The 14173-nt window shown below is 35.9% G+C and overlaps 1 protein-coding gene across 1 annotated transcript in view; it reads left to right on the top strand.

Moving 5' to 3' along the window:
- LOC132560165 (zonadhesin-like) overlaps window positions 1-14173 on the top strand; it is a 66202-nt gene that overhangs the window by 30999 nt on the left and 21030 nt on the right. Inside the window, exons 8-18 of the mRNA XM_060224820.1 lie at window positions 876-1195; window positions 2454-2752; window positions 2959-3161; window positions 5864-6056; window positions 6187-6288; window positions 7384-7491; window positions 8095-8196; window positions 8917-9024; window positions 10800-10901; window positions 11573-11680; window positions 12611-12712. Coding sequence (XP_060080803.1) covers window positions 876-1195; window positions 2454-2752; window positions 2959-3161; window positions 5864-6056; window positions 6187-6288; window positions 7384-7491; window positions 8095-8196; window positions 8917-9024; window positions 10800-10901; window positions 11573-11680; window positions 12611-12712 — 1747 coding nt within the window. The remainder of the gene's footprint in view (window positions 1-875; window positions 1196-2453; window positions 2753-2958; window positions 3162-5863; window positions 6057-6186; window positions 6289-7383; window positions 7492-8094; window positions 8197-8916; window positions 9025-10799; window positions 10902-11572; window positions 11681-12610; window positions 12713-14173) is intronic.

Here is a 14173-nt window from a genome sequence, read left to right as displayed (position 1 = left end):
AGATACAATTCAGGACACATAGATACACGTAACGAATTTAAAACGGACAAAACTGAAACATTATGTTGTGATAAATGCTTTGAACTCGATGATAAAATGCATCTGTTTGTCAATAGTTTTCATTCCTACATTTCGTAAGAATTCTATTTTATTGACCAATAATTGTCCAGACAGTTTCCCTCGACTCTTCCTCGGATCGTGATAAAACTTACGACACATCATCACAATTCCTGACGATGCAAACCTTCATGTTGCATTGTCATTCCAGCACTGTGTTACAGAGCAATACCTCTTTGAAGAAGATTAGTATGAAATTATCCAAACAGCTACTGCCAGACTTGAAGGTGGAGTTCAGAGAAACTTCACACAATCGTAACCGCGCACTGACATTAGGTATTCTGTTTTCATATATCATTACCGCAATCACAGAAACTGCCAAAGGGCATGTTCAGACGCCTTGTGGATTTTCTTTTTATATCAAGTGACGTGTAAAAATAACACTCAAAAATACATAGCAGTATTGAAATAATAGATACATTTGAGGACAAAATTATACACGTAACGAATTTAAAAGGGACAAAACTGAAACGCTATTTTGTGATCGCCTTTGAACTCGATGATAAAATGCATTAGCGCTAATCTTACGATCACAGACGTTTCTTGCAGCGACCAATTGTTAATGTCTACAGGCAGTTATAGGGAACTCGATGGCATTTAATATGTCTTCCCACTGTTCAGTCGTATGGTGTCATATTTGGTCATTCGGTGTACTTATAAACTCGACATTGCGTGTACGTGTATGAAGATAGATCAAGTTTTACAGAAAGGTTGCAGACGACAGTGAAAATGTGATGTATCTTTATTTCCTCTTTCAGATAAATGGCGTCGCACAGTTCTTTCCTGTTAGTGTGACGTCAGACACGCATGGGGAAATCGACATTTACAATACCGGGCAGTACGCCAGACTGGTAACCGGATGTGGCCTGTCACTTTCCTGGAATGGTAGATCGGAAGTTTTCGTGACAGTTCCGAAGAGATACGGAAATGATCTAAACGGCCTGTGCGGAAACTGTAATGGAAAACGGGACGATTATAGAACGAAGAATGGGACGGACGTGTCCGGTGTAAGGACTAAAGGCAGGGAGATAGCAGAGAGTTACCTTGTCAAAGACCTGTCTGATGACGCGGCTAAGGAGTGGGTGTTGTATTAATCTGTAATAACATATTGTAACAATAAAGAAAAACCCCTTCCTCCTGAAAACTTGGCCGTGATTAGTATCACACCAGTTATTAAAGTAATTATACCCCAACAACGATAGAGAGAAATCACCCCGGATATTTCTCATCTGTTTGTCAATATTTTTCATTCCTACATTTCGTAAGAATGCCTTTTTTATTGACCAATAATTGTCCAGACAGGTTCCCACTACTCTTCCTCGGATCGTGATAAAACTTACGACATATCATCACAATTTCCTGACGATGCAAATCTTCATGTTGTATTGTCATTCCAGCACTGTCTTACAGAGACATACTTCTTTGATGAAGATTAGTATAAAATTATACAAACAGCTACTGCCAGACTTGAAGGTGGAGTTCAGAGAAACTTCACGCAATCGTAACAGTGCACTGACTTTAGGTATTCTGTTTTCATATATCATTACCGCAATAACAGAAACTGCAGTACCAGATCGATCAAGATGTCCCGTAAAATTGTCAATAGTTTATCTTTTTCTTTAAAAGTTGTCTGAGATCTTGTTATCGATTGACAAAAACACCAGTTTGGTTCTAATATGATAAATAGAAATCTATATATCTATAATGTATGTATATCTATGATGACCTGCAAAACTAGAGGCTCGAGATTCATGTTGAGGATGAACAATTATTGCAAGGTGCTGTCCTTCAAGATAATGGTTCTAGTCCTGTTCGCAGTTCAAATTTGATAACACTTAGACGAATTCTGATTGACTGTATCAATGTCGTCACAGCAACGGCAATATGAATTTCAAATAATCCTAATTATATCAATGAAACAAAACATGTCGGAGTTGTAAACGAGCACGTTTAAGCACGTGTCATAACACTATGTAAAATAGGGAAAAGTAAGTGGAATGCAGTTGATTAAGTAAAACTGAACGTAACACATATATTTACACTTAGTTAATCATGGTTGGTCAATATGCCTGGCTAGTAAACCAATAATAAATATATATATATATATATACACTAAACATTCGGTAGGTTCTACAGATGTTGAGAGATATATAATTAAAGATTATCATTTCATAAAAAGATTTTTATTTCAAAGAAATATGAAACTTTCCGAAGCGACTTGAGTCCAGAAACCTTTTGTCAAACAGCACATAGATGGTGTGTTCGTCACGGAAAATTGTAATATTGATAACACATACAAAAGAACCTGTCATTGTGATCTATTGTTTTATGTGTAGATGTGCAGTTGGAGAAACGGAGGACCCATGTAGTGGAGACATGGAACTTTTAGTACAGGAACCAGTGTACTGTGGGTTACTGTTTCCGGCTCGTCAGGCATCCAGTCCGTTCCAAGAGTGTATTAGCACCATTCCGGAAATTATTCTTGACATGTATTCGTCATGTCGCTTCGACGTGTGCACATATTTCCATGACGAACACCGCGTAAAAGAAGTTGTCTGCCAGGCCATGGACAGCATGGCAGCTGAGTGTGAGGAGAGGGGATATATGGTAAAATGGAGGACGGAGTCATTTTGTCGTAAGTTTCAAAAGTGTTGATAGATAACAACTGGGATATAGTTGTTTCTTGGTGCGTTTGGTCACATATTCACACACATATAGATTCGCTTTCTACATTTTTGCTGAATTAAGTAGGCAATGTTGTTATACGATTCCAGAATTAATTCAGCACAAAAGATGCTTGTATGACCTTATCTTTTTTGCTGATAAGTTTGGGTATTACAGCTCCTAAATGTCCGGAGAACATGCGATACAGCACCGAGATAAGTGGATGTCCAGCCACCTGCCTTGACCCTCATCGTGCCCAGACCACTTGTTCCCAGCCCCTGTCGGCCGGATGTGAGTGTCTACCTGGATACCTGCTTAGTGGCCTTGCCTGTGTTCCAATGACAGACTGTGGCTGCAAGTCTGAAGTCGGATATCTTCCTGTAAGTACAACTTAAAATATATACCTGCAATTACGACACAGAATATCTACCTGTACGTACAACTTAAGATATCTACCTGTAAATACGACATAATATATCTTCCTGTAAGTATGACTTAGGACATTTACCTGTAAGTATGACATAGGACATTTACCTGTAAGTATGACATAGGATATTTACCTGTAAGTATGACAAAGGACATTTACCTGTAAGTATGACATAGGACATTTACCTGTAAGTATGACATAGGACATTTACCTGTAAGTATGACTTAGGACATTTACCTGTAAGTACGACATAGGACATTTACCTGTTAGTACGACATAGGAAATTTACCTGTAAGTATGACATAGGACATTTACCTGTAAGTATGACATAGGACATTTACCTGTAAGTATGACAAAGGATATTTACCTGTAAGTATGACATAGGACATTTACCTGTTAGCACGACATAGGAAATTTACCTGTTAGCACGACATAGGAAATTTACCTGTATGACATATATACCTGAAGTGTAAATAGATTCCATTGCACGCATTTTTCGGTAAAGAAGTTGCCGTAAGATATATGTTACGACAGTTTTCTTTTCTGTGAAAATGTACATTATCTTGACGAATGTGTTTCTCAGGCGTGAGATACTGATATGTGATTATAATTAGAATAATTAAATATTGAGGTAATGCTTCAACACATCTCGCGATTTTCTTATCAGTTAATTTGTCAGTATCAGTTATCCATTTTAAGAAACCGGAAAATCTTACTTTCGTTGATAACTGTATACTTGGCGATTGTCTTTTGATTTGTCTTCTATTTGACTGGAACGGTTGAATCTTAACATGATTCAACATATGTTTACTACTTCATACACGTGCCTGATATTGATCATTCTTAACACTTACTGTACTACATTACTGTGATACCATGAATCTAACATTCACACCTATCATGTAATATCCAATGGGTGTAGTAATAATAGTAGGAACTGTTGTTAACAAACATAACTAAAGAAAAAAATTTCCAGAATCTCTAGACCTCATATATAAGTTTATAAGTTATTTTTTTAGCTTCTCAGTCAAACTGTAGAATACGTTTATATACTCTACTACAATAACGGAAATACATCGCAGGATGTGTTTCTTTCAAATATAATATCAACCATCCAAAACAATAAGCTATCTTTTGTCCGGATACAAATCTAAATTAGACACCTGCAAACAAGATTAACACCTATAATTAACAGATGTCAACCACAAGGAAACAGACTTGTCAAATACTTCCGGTATAATTACATTCCCATGCTAAAATTTCCGTGTTATAAATAATTCCATATCTTCCCTTGTCAAATACAATTGCTATCAGGAAACAACCCGTTATCTCTATTGTAATACTTCTCTACCCCTTCTCACTCTTTACACAGGTAAGACGTTTGAAATACAATTCACGATATCATGTGTTACTGGCCTTGAATTTGATCAGTAATAATAAAACAAGTTATTTTTATTTCTTGTCCTCCTTACACCTCCCCTCTCAACTTTAAATAAAAAATACACCTCGTTAAGTCTTCTCTAATGTCTTATGTAAAATTCACATCAAACCTCTGATCATCTCCAATTTTCTTCTCAGGCATTCGAGTATGACCTAAACATGAGAACCTAGATATGTGTCTTCTATATTACACTTCTGTAGTGAAGAATATCACTGGTTCACATTCACACAGCCTAGTTAATAACCTTGCACTGTATTTTTATGACGCACTGGAGGGAGCATATTAAAACCTCAACGTTGATGTAAAACGTTCAGTACTTTGGTACCAAATAAAACGTGCCTTGTTCTCATTTCATATGATATCGTCTTTCTCCTCTTTACACATTTCTGCTGCTGTGATATTTTATACGAAGTGTGATGATCGGTTCATCATTTTTCATCCATTTTGTTGACAAAAAGTATGTATTGTGAATCACGTGGAATCGATTTAGCCAATCAGAGACTGCAAACATCACTTGATGATGTTACATTCATAGATACTTTATTTATTTTTGTAAATAACTAATTTAGAGAACAGAGAACTCCTTGTTAACTTCTTTGTTTGTTTTGTTTTGTTTTTGTTTTTGTTGTATGTTCACCATATCAACTTGATCACTAAACCCTGGATCCACCAGTATTAGATTACTTCCTTTGTCAAAGGGGAATTGAAATTTTATCTATTTATCATTTAAAACCAAATGGAATGGAATTTTAAATTACTGATATCAGTGAAATGTATATTATATTGTGTGAAGGATGTTTTGTACGAGACATGTGATTGTTCGGATTTTTTTATTAGATAACCACAAACCACATCTACCGACATTCACCAGTACAACATCATAAACCTGTTGATCTAAGGGCGGATGACAGATATGTTAACGTATCAGTAATATATATATTTATCTTGCATCATACCTTAGTTTTTTTTAATGTTATCATTTAATTAGTACACTAATGCTAGTTGCACTAGTAACTTGTACTCAGCAGTATGTATTCATTGGCCTGGTGATATGATAGTAATCAGTAGTAACGTTGTAAGTTAAACAATTACTATAACATTAAGCGTTCTTCGTGCTTGTAAACCTAACGGTCAGTTCTCTATGATAAACCGCATTCGAGGAAAGTACCATCACATTCCGGTAAAGTTAGCAACATTTTTATTTGTAATCCTAGCTTTGGAAATCGTCGCTGTCGTTGGACTGTCAGACGATGCTAACATGTGTTGAAACGAATGGGAAACCAACCCTGCAAAAGAAAACTGTCACATTACAATGTCACGAGTACGCCGCGTGCGGGCTGCAGTCAGGACGTCCTAATTGCGCCTGTTTGGACGGATACTTTGGAGACGGCATAACTTCTTGTGAACGTAAGTGGGTCGTATTAACCAGAAATGTCTAAATGTAGTATTTAAATGATCAACTGAATACATTCACCGTTTTGTACTGTCTTTTTTGCGACCATCATTTAAAGGAAAAGTGAATAACCTCTATTTACAGCCTTATGTAACGGAACAAAATGTGGTCTGCACGCTCGTTGCCTGGATATGCGTTGTCGCTGTGGAAACGGTTACCATGGAAATCCTTACGTCAACTGTGAACGTATGTACTTGCGCAAATTGTTATGATTACAAGAAATACCGTGTTGTATAGCAAAAGAAACATTTTGTTTATGACAAATTTCTGTAAGGGAACACAAAGGATAATATATGGTTTTGTTGTGTGTCTGTGTAAATCGATAAATACCAGCAGTAGAAAACAACGGTTCCTACAGGTCTTGTTAAGTTTTCCTGACTACTTTCTATGTAGCATCGCATCTCCCGGTCATAGAAAGGATACAAACCGCACTGCTAGGTTTAACATTCCTGGGTATTTATTTTACCTAATTGTTCGACATTGATAAGTATCGAAAACTATTAATTGTTTATAAAGACAACTTTTTAATATACGATAGGAACGGATCACGAAACCTTTAATAGATTTCGAGCATTTTATCAAATTTTCTGAACTGATTTTATTTAGATAAAGGAACTTCTGATAAAACAAGTATTAATTTCCTATCATACAGAAAGCCTGACCGAGTTCTGTGCTACAATGATAAATATATATACCTCGCATTGTATGATGGGATTAGTATAGAATTTTAGCGTGAAATCGTCACATTTCATGAGCAAACAAACATGATTTCATGACGCACGCCGAGGAAAATTAATCTGAGAGTTTCCTAAATTAGGGGAGTGTAGAAATGATAAATTCATTTTTCCATGAGTCACAACCTCGTAATTTTTATAGCCAGTCGGCAGGCTATAGGTAATGAGATACGATCATCATATATTTTTATTTCTCTTTAAAACGATATTACTCAACCATTGTGACGTCACAAAGCACAATGAAACGAGTCCCTAAATTAAAGCGCACTGACATTTTTGTTGTCTAAATTTTATGCAATTTTAGAATGTATTGTATCTAGTTTACGATAAAAGGAATCTGTAGTAATAAGACTTGTTATGAAACATGCTTTGTGTGTATTGTCACCAGCTGATGAATATTCTGAAGAAAACATTGTGTGACATCAATCAAATAAAATTCGTTATTATTACTTAATGCCGTGCCAAGGTTTCTGATAAGGGAAACAATTGTTAATAAAAACACATTAATTTACCATTTTTAAACTTTATAATTTCTTTTAACTTTCAGCAATCGGGACATGTGGAGGTGAGAGTTGCTCTGAAAACGCTGATTGCATCAACTACAACTGTGTGTGTCGGCAGGGCTATGTCGGGGATGGATACGACGAGTGTAAAAGTAGGGTTCAATATCCATGTCATATACCTAATTCATAAACACCAAATACTGTATTGCACAATCTGGTATCTAAGCGTCACATGATTATGTGACACGTTCATCAATGTGTTCATCAACGTTCACTTAATTATTATATGACATATTCTGTCACCAAAATGTCCTCATCATTATCACGTGGTCATATGTCCCGTTCTTTCACCCAAATGTCCTCATCAGAATCACGTGGTCATATGTCCCGTTCTGTCACTCAAATGTCTTCGTCAGCGTCACGTGGTCATATGTCCCGTTCTGTCATCATAATGTCTTCGTCAGCGTCACGTGGTTACATGTCACATTCTGTCATCTAAATGTCTTCATCAGCGTCACGTGTTTTATGGTACATTCAGTCACCTAGGCCAGCTGAACAATACCCGAATACAGTATTTTCATCATCGCCGAATGGTCACCAGTGTAAATTGTAACACATCGTCGGAGTTTTGATGGAATCCCAGTACTCCTGTTAGTATTCTGGTCAATCAGATATATGCTTGACCACTACTTAGTTTTGTATACTTACATTATCTATATTATAGTATTGACCACTCTCTTCAACATGCTCAACAGGTCTGTGTAATAGACGGAGGTGTGCTGACAATGCCCAATGTGTAGACGATAACTGTAGATGTATACCTGGTTACCATGGTAACGGCTACATTCATTGTGAACGTAAGTTTGCATTCTATGGTACATCGGAACCACTAATCTTTAATATGGTTATAATAAAGAAAAACCCACAAACACAGCCGTATAATATTTTGCCATAGTTACGGAACTCAAGTCGATGTTTCGGTCGTTATTTTCTTTAAATAACCAATTTTTGTTTGAATTATGAGTTTATTAGATGGGGATGTTTTTGTTGTTGATTTCATGATTTAACAATGATGTATTTATAAAATATGATGCCGACTCTGCCCTTTAGTGCAAGGTACTTGAGATTCACCATGTAGTTAGATTCAGGAAAAAACATTATCGTCTTTGCAGCAGCCGGCGCTCTATGGTGGCCAGACCTATGAGTTGTGGGTTTTTCGTTAACTAGAAGGATGGGAGGATGCAATAATTACTATCGTTATATTTAGCGTCACGGTGTGAAAGGTCGCACCTGTGTAGTGTGTATTCACCCTTTTTTTGTAACCGTCTCGGTGTGTGAATGTCGCACCTGTGTAGTTTGTATTCACCAGTTTTTTGTAACCGTCATTGTGTGTGAATGTCGCACCTGTGTAGTGTGTATTCACCATTTTTTGTAACCGTCATGGTGTGTGAAGGTCAGAACGGTGTGGTGTATTGTACACTATTGTTTTTGTAATCGTCACGGTGTGTGAAAGTCGCACCTGAGTGTTTATGCTTGTGCTAACTACACATGTGTGTTTGCTTTTATTGTTTTTGTAGCCGCTGCTGTGTGTGATGGCCGGACCTGTGTCGCGGATGCTGAGTGTGTTAACTACAAGTGTGTATGTCAGCGTGGTTACTATGGTGATGGGTACCACGCCTGTATTGGTAAGTTTCAAATTTAGGATCGTTAGTAAGCCGTGATGGTAAATCATAAGGGTATACATTTTGTGTTCAGAAAGTGTAGAAGGAATTATCTCTGTGTGTTACATTGTTACACCTGGTTACATTGGTTGCAGTTTCCGACAATTTCCAGCTGTACAAGGTTTTGTATACACTACAACTGGTCATTCAGTAGCGCCAATATAATATCTGAGTTATATGAAATGTCACACTCTTCCTATAAACGAAAGCTTCGAAAAGGACGATATTTCCTACAACTGAATTGACCTCTAAAGCAAAAGTGGATTCTACATAATAAATTGATTTGCTTAAATATAGATGTTTTCGACAACGTACGTTGTGTCAAGTTACTGCAGACAAAATCCTGAAACATATGAAGTGACAAAAAGATTTAAAAAAAAAGATGTTAACATCAACCCAGTAGTGTATAGCGACATGATACTCCAAAAGGTAGGCGTCCCCTTCAACAAATGTAATGTGGTACCAAGGTACTCCAAAAGGGTAGGTTTCCCTTACAACAAATGTGATGTGGTACCAAGGTACTCCAAAGGTTAGGTGCTCCCTACCGCAAATGTGATGTGGTACCAAGGTACTCCAAAGGTTAGGTGCTCCCTACCGCAAATGTGATGTGGTACCTTGAAATGTGATGTGGTACCAAGGTACTCCAAAGGTTAGGTGCTGCCTACCGCAAATGTGATGTGGTACCAAGGTACTCCAAATAGTATGTGTCTCCTACAACAAATGTGATGTGGTACCAAGGTACTCCAAAAGGTAGGTGTCTCATACAACAAATGTGATGTGGTACCAAGGTACTCCAAAAGGGTAGGTGTCCCCTACAACAAATGTGATGAGGTGCCAAGATACTACAAAAGGGTGGGCGTCCCCTACAACAAATGTGATGTGGTACCAAGATACTACAAAAGGGTGGGCGTCCCTTGCACCAAATGTGATGTGGTGCCAAGATACTACAAAAGGGTGGGCGTCCCCTACAACAAATGTGATGTGGTACCAAGATACTCCAAAGGTTAGGTGCTCCCTACAGCAAATGTGATGTGGTACTAAGGTACTCCAATGGTTAGGTGCTCCCTACAACAAATGTGATGTGGTACCAAGGTACTCCAAAGGTTAGGTGCTCCCTACAACAAATGTGATGTGGTACTAAGATACTCCAATGGTTAGGTGCTCCCTACAACAAATGTGATGTGGTACCAAGGTACTCCAAAGGTAAGGTGCTCCCTACAACAAATGTGATGTGGTATCAAAATACTCCAAAGGTTAGATGTGATGTAGCACCATAATACCCTGAAAGGAGATGTTCCCTACAACATATCAAATGCCTGGTTACACCGACAGCTTATGTAGGATCTCAGTCACCCGAAAGGTTAGACATTAAATACAGTCTATATATACATCGCAAGTGTGTACCAGGGCTTGTGTTTCTCTGCAACCAATGAAACACCTTTCAAAACTTCCTGGTAATTAAACACTTGTGTTAACTCTTTTTGCCTTACGTTTTTCTGCTCTTTATTAAAGCATGCATTAATTTTTTGTTTGTTTTATGTTTATGATTTATCTGAAACAAAATGCATTGTAATACCATGGTGTTGTGCATTTAGATATTGCAAATCTGAGAAAATGTTTTCTGAGAAATGCTTTCTTTGTGTTACTGATAAAGTAGATTATTGTCACACAGAGTGAGAATATGGTTGTGGTTATATGGTCGGATATTTGAGATAAGAACGTTGTGTTATATTTTCCAGCTCTTTGTGACGGCATGCGATGCTGTTCCAACGCATCCTGTCAGGATGACAGATGTGTCTGTCTTCCGGGATTCCATGGAAACGGATATATAAAGTGTGAACGTAAGAGCAATTCCGTTAAATTAACCGTCTTTGTTCTATTTAATAATGGTTTTACTACTTATCGTATTCTAATAAATTTACACTGCCGGAGCAAGTCTCTTGACGATGTTTTAAAGTCACAATGCGTGTGTCGTGGTCTTGTCCATGTCAATAGTGGTTGTAAATAGAAAATTTACATAAACGTGGTTAAATGTTAAGTAAAATATATTGATATAATTACATCGTTTAAGTATTTACTAATAGTAAATAAAAACATCAATTGAATCACTTTTTGTTGTCATGGCATTTTCATTGAACCCCCATATGGCGCCACCTTCCTCATTGGTATAATATGGCAGTTCAATTGAACTTGCCTCTGTTCTAATAATATGTATGAAGTGATTTGTTTCTTAAATGTTGTATGAATATCTACGGTAATCAAATGTAAATATAAGGATTGTTTATTTTCTTCACGTGCATCGAAGTGCATTTTCAGCATGGTAAATATATATTTTACGTGAAATTCACTTTCCGATGTACGTACAAAATATTAATAGTAAAAAAATAAATCAGTTTAAAACGGTAAGGGGTTGAAGTGATACTGATTAACTATAGAGGATATTAAAACCTATATTTGCACCCATAAACACATGTTTACATGAAACGTAATGTCTTCCATTGATTTTAATCAGCTGATGGTAAGTGCGATGATGCTATATGTGCAAAGGGTGCCACTTGCGTTAACTCCATCTGTAGGTGTGGTGCTGGATACCATGGAGATCCGTATGTAGTGTGTAAAGGTAAGTATTTATTTATAATCTAAACATGATGTATTATTGAGACAACATAAGGACTTCCCATTTCGCTGAGAACGTAAGGAGAAGAAATTTAGACTGATGTAGAGAAGACATACAAAATGCCAGTAATTATAAAATATGAAAGATTCCAACAAATCTATTTAAAACAACGATAACGAAATGTTAACAAAGCTTACCTTATACTTAATATTGATAAAAAAGGTAAATATGAACATAGGAAACGTTCACACGGAGCCCCTTTAAAGTTTCAAGAGCAAAGAAGTAGTGTTTCAGAAGGAAAAGTGTCCCTTCCTCTTCATATATACACCAACATCAGCCACTATTTCATCAAAATACATCTCTCAAAACCGTCGGTAGTTGACAGCGTCAAATTGTCATACTGAAAACAAGTCGTAGACTCCAATAAACAGTGACAGGTCCGGGAGGTAAGGGTGTTACTTAGCTAAAAAAAACGAATACTGAAATCATCACGATTATAACGATTATGCCTTAAAAGTTGAAAGAGAGGTAAACGGCTGATCTTGATGTCATTGATTTTGGAAGGAATAAGGTTGGACACTGGCATTACATTTGTAATGATATAAACCATCAATATGTCAATTAGTAGGTATGTTCGATGTTGTTAACATTTCTGAGAACATTACACATGGCAAGAGACGTCAATGAAGCAGAAGACGCTTACCTTCCTGAACACATTGTCTTATTCTCCTTGTACATTTTCATAGGTCTCCGCGTTAATCGCTCTTTGCTTCATATTTCCCTTAGTTTCATTGATTTTGAGTTTGAGCTGTTTTGACATGTCGGTATTTTTTTTGTTGATTTCATTTCAAATATTCACTATATATGATGTGAACTGTTATTTGATTTATTTTATCTACATTTGTTAACCATTTAAGGCTTCTTTCCAAACAGCCCTGTGTAATGGAAGGAGATGTGCACAAAGAGCTTCTTGTATCGACGGCGAGTGTAGATGTGATGACGGTTTCCATGGAGACGGTGACGTCAAATGCGAACGTGAGTTGGACTGCATACTTGGGTTTAAGTTATCAGATTCCTAATAAATCACAAAAGAAACACATGTATGTATTCTTAAATAATGTAATTTTTTCGAATATACAATGTAAATTGCTGAGGAAATGATGACATTACAAACATGATATGTTGAAAAGATCAATTTGTGGCCTCTGGGTATATATTGACAACTAAGGACACCAAAATAATATTGATACTGGTTACATACTCAGATACACATTGATATAGATAAATACGTTCTCAGATACACATTGATATAGATAAATACGTTCTCAGATACATATTGATATAGATAAAAACGTTCTCAGATACATATAGATAAATACGTTCTCAGATACACATTGATATAGATAAATACGTTCTCAGATACACATTGATATAGATAAATACGTTCTCAGATAATATACGTATAGATAAATACGTTCTCAGATACATATTGATATAGATAAATACGTTCTCAGATACATATTGATATAGATAAATACGTTCTCAGATACATATAGATAAATACGTTCTCAGATACACATTGATATAGATAAATAAGATAAATACGTTCTCAGATACATATTGATATAGATAAATACGTTCTCCGATACATATAGATAAATACGTTCTCAGATACATATTGATATAGATAAATACGTTCTCAGGTACACATTGATATAGATAAATACGTTCTCAGGTACATATTGATATAGATAAATACGTTCTCAGATACATATAGATAAATACGTTCTCAGATACATATTGATATAGATAAAAACGTTCTCAGATACATATAGATAAATACGTTCTCAGATACATATTGATATAGATAAATACGTTCTCAGATACATATATAAATACGTTCTCAGATACATATTGATATAGATAAATACGTTCTCAGATACATATTGATATAGATAAATACGTTCTCAGATACATATTGATATAGATAAATACGTTCTCAGATACATATTGATATAGATAAATACGATAAATACGTTCTCAGATACATATACACATTGATAAATACGTTCTCAGATACATATTGATATAGATAAATACGTTCTCAGATACATATTGATATAGATAAATACGTTCTCAGATACATATACGTTCTCAGATACATATTGATATAGATAAATACGTTCTCAGATACATATTGATAAATACGTTCTCAGATACATATAGATAAATACGTTCTCAGATACATATAGATAAATACGTTCTCAGATACATATAGATAAATACGTTCTCAGATACATATTGATAAATACGTTCTCAGATACATATAGATAAATACGTTCTCAGATACATATAGATAAATACGTTCTCAGATACATATAGATAAATACGTTCTCAGATACATATAGATAAATACGTTCTCAGATACACATTGATAAATACGTTCTCAGATACATATAGATAAATACATATAGATAATATACGTTCTCAGATACA

Source organism: Ylistrum balloti, unplaced genomic scaffold (genome assembly GCF_031769215.1).
Source record: "Ylistrum balloti isolate Yb309-2 unplaced genomic scaffold, AGI_CSIRO_Ybal_v1 Utg369666, whole genome shotgun sequence".
Lineage (NCBI taxonomy): Eukaryota > Metazoa > Mollusca > Bivalvia > Pectinida > Pectinidae > Ylistrum > Ylistrum balloti.
This window is presented reverse-complemented; position numbering and strand designations above follow the sequence as displayed.